At 37.0% G+C, this 3,383-nt stretch overlaps 1 protein-coding gene across 1 annotated transcript; it reads right to left on the bottom strand.

Moving 5' to 3' along the window:
• Positions 1-2,422: 2,422 nt before the first annotated feature.
• LOC109212260 (uncharacterized mitochondrial protein AtMg00810-like) lies at positions 2,423-3,067 on the bottom strand. Its single transcript, XM_019375891.1, has one exon. The coding sequence runs from the start codon at positions 3,065-3,067 to the stop codon at positions 2,423-2,425; it is 645 nt and encodes a 214-aa protein (XP_019231436.1).
• Positions 3,068-3,383: the final 316 nt, after the last annotated feature.

The following is a 3,383-nucleotide window of genomic DNA, read 5'->3' on the forward strand; positions in this document are numbered from 1 at the left end:
TGAATATATTTTAAGGTAGTTTATGATGCTTTGAGTTTCTTCTTTTTCTTTTTCTTAGTTGCAAAATGGGTTCGTTAGATTTATTATTTTTTTGACAAATTGATGATTGATGTTGGTTCTTGATGATATTTGGAGGTTATGTTTCAAATTTGAGCTCATCTGGAGTAGATTTAGGTATTATATTGTATATTGGATTGTTAAAATTCGAAGAACAAATTTCTGTTTCTAGGCAATTTGCCCTTCAGGTCTATTTGGCCTTAAGTGCATTAAAATGTTGGTTGCACTTTAGACCTTTTGGCCGTAAGTGCAATTTTTCTCTTCAGACTTATTGGCCTTAAGTGTTGGAAAACGTTTGTTGCATTTCAGTCCTTTTGGCCTTAAGTGCATCTGAAGTGCCATTTTTCACTTCAGACTTATTGACCTTAAGTGCATGAAATTATTGGTTGCACTTCACACCTATTTGCCTGAAGTGCAATTTTTTCACTTCAGACTAGTTTTATTAACTTTAGACCCGATAAGTATGAAGTTGATCGTAAAGTGGGTAGGCTTGCAAATTTTTTTAATAAGCGGCTAGAGGTTCAATTGTGACCCCAAAACCGGGTATAAATGCAAAAAAAAAAAACCCTTCATATCGTACAGTTGAGTCTCATAGGACAAAAAGTATCTTCAACGTTATGCTTCAATTATTTTTGTACGTTTTTTTTAAAAATCATTTGGTAATCGAGTGTATTGACCTGATTAAAATTACGGAAAAGGGTCAGATGTGTCCCTGCACTATCAAAAATTAGTTATTAATACCCTCCGTTATACTATCCTTCACTATCTGCCCCTACCGTTACCCATTTTAATATTTCTACCCCCACATCTAACGGACTCTTTCTTTAAGACACGTGGCACGATCTTAAACAATCTAACCATCTACCCTTTTACCCTTCCCGTTCAGCCCCGACCCGATATCCAAACCCACCCCAAAAGAACCTAAAATTTAATCCATACATATGGTTCTTCTCCATCGTTTATATGGAGGAAACTTTTTCAGCCCATCTAAGGCTGCTGGATTCAAAAAAAAAAAAGAAAAAGAAATCGGATGATTCTTTAACTTCGGTATTTGGGGAAATCCGTAGTAGAAATTTCAAGTTTGAGTTTTAAGAGTTGGTTGTGTTTCAAATCGGGAGCTGAAAACTTAAGCTCAAATTGTGGCTCATTATTTGTACGATTTGGTATTCGAACACTTGAATAACTTTCAAGTTCTTTGTGATGATAGTAGTTTGAGTTTGTGCGAAAATTTAAGATCCACTATTGATGAACAAACTTTGAATTTTAGAAGTGGGTTTGATGTTTAAACTCGAAAAAGACGAACTGGTAGTTTAATTTTGTTGATGTTTGTTCAAATTGGTTCTTTCTATTGTAATTAGTATTGTTTATCAAGCTTCAGTTGTTAGTACACTGTTGAAATTTGGATTGAAGAAGAAGAATCTCATTGTTAAAATTTCGAGCTATTGGTTCACAAAATTTAAAAAACAGAAATGCCATTGTTGAACCTTGAAGGTCTTGGGATTGAGCTAGATTGGAAGGTTATTTGGGACAAATTTAAAATAGATTTGGTGGACATTTGAGAGCTGAAAATACTGCAATTGTTTATCTTCAAGAACTTTGCATACTTCTGAAAATTGTTGCGATTTTACAATTGCAATTTAATGTGTTCTGATAGAAGCCATGGGAGATCAACTGAAGCTAGAAAGAAGTGAGAGATTCAAAGAGGAAATTGGAGAAGAAAGAGCAGAGCTTCTTCATTTCTGAATAATCAACTGTACAAGGACTACAGTATTTAACTACTAACTACTTAACAAAAAAATAACCGCCTCTTTACGAATTAATTATCTAACTAACTCTAGTTAACATGATAATTAGACTTAACTACAGTTAACCATCAGCTTGTGACTCAGCTACTGGTCAACACTCCCCCTCAAGTTGATGATCCAAACAAGTTCTTCAGCCCAAATTTGGCCAGCAGGTACTCATGTTGAGCTTTACCCAATCCCTTCGTAAGCAAATCAGCTAGTTGATCTTCTGTATTTTCATGTTCAGTTCTCAGTAGTTCCAGGCTAATTTTTTCTCTTACAAAGTGACAATCTATGTCAATGTGCTTTGTTCTTTCATGAAATATTGGATTAGAAGCTATTTGGATTGCTGCTTTGCTATCACATATCAAGGTTGTTGGCAGTTCAATCTTGACACCTAGCTCATTGAATAAACCAGTTAACCAAGTGACCTCTGCTGCACATGACGCCATATTTCTAAACTCTGCTTCTGCTGAACTTTTGGAGACAGTACTCTGTTTCTTAGACTTCCAGGATATCAGTGCATTCCCAAATTTGACTAAGTACCCTGTAACAGACCTCCTTGTCTGTATGCATGCCCCCTAATCTGAGTCACAGTAAGCAGTCAGCTTACTTGAAGATTCTCCAGGCATAAGCAGTCCCAGACCTGGTGCCTGCTTTAGATATCTTACTACTCTCAATGCTGCTTCCATATGAGACACTTTAGGACAATGCATGAACTGACTGAGCACTTGCACCATAAAGGCAATATCTGGCCTGGTCATAGTGAGATATAGCAATCTTCCTACCAGTCTTTGATATGTACCAGGATTCTTCAGCACTTCATCTGAGTTAGTGTTCTTGGTACTGAAACACTTATCAAACTCAGTGGTTGTTAACTTCTGGTTCAGCTTTAAGGGTGTGGCAGCTGGCTTTGCACCACTTAGTCCTGACTCAGAGATTAACTCTAGTGCATATTTTCTTTGACACATGAGAATTCCTTGTCTAGACCTTGCAAACTCAATACCTAGGAAGAATTTTAGCTCTCCTAGATCCTTCATCTTGAACCTTTTCTTGAGATCTGATCTTGTTTCACACAGCAACTGTTGATTGTTCCCAGTGATCAAAAGATCATCTACATATACCAGTATGACTACTATATCACTCCCAGCCTTCTTTGTAAACAAAGAATAGTCATAATGGCTTTGCTGGAACCCCATACACACTAGGGCCTCTGTTAACTTCATGTTCCATTGTCTTGGAGCTTGTTTAGTCCATAGAGGGACTTATGAAGTTTGCAGACTCTCTTGTGATTCTCCCCTTGTCTAGCAAACCCCTCAGGTATATGCATATAAACCTCCTCAAAAAGATCACCATTGAGGAAGGCATTATGAACATCCATTTGAAAAATCAACCAATGTTGAGAGGCTGCTAAGGCAATAATGGATCTAACAGTAACTATCTTAGCAACAGGAGAGAAGGTTTCACCATAGTCTAAACCTTCCTTTTGACTGTATCCCTTAGCAACCAGCCTAGCTTTGAATCTTTCTACCTCCCGAGATG

Source organism: Nicotiana attenuata, unplaced genomic scaffold (genome assembly GCF_001879085.1).
Source record: "Nicotiana attenuata strain UT unplaced genomic scaffold, NIATTr2, whole genome shotgun sequence".
Lineage (NCBI taxonomy): Eukaryota > Viridiplantae > Streptophyta > Magnoliopsida > Solanales > Solanaceae > Nicotiana > Nicotiana attenuata.

Coding starts and splice junctions, on each gene's coding strand:
- LOC109212260 (XM_019375891.1), bottom strand. CDS start 3,067: ATGAAGTTAACAGAGGCCCTAGTGTGTATGGGGTTCCAGCAAAGCCAT.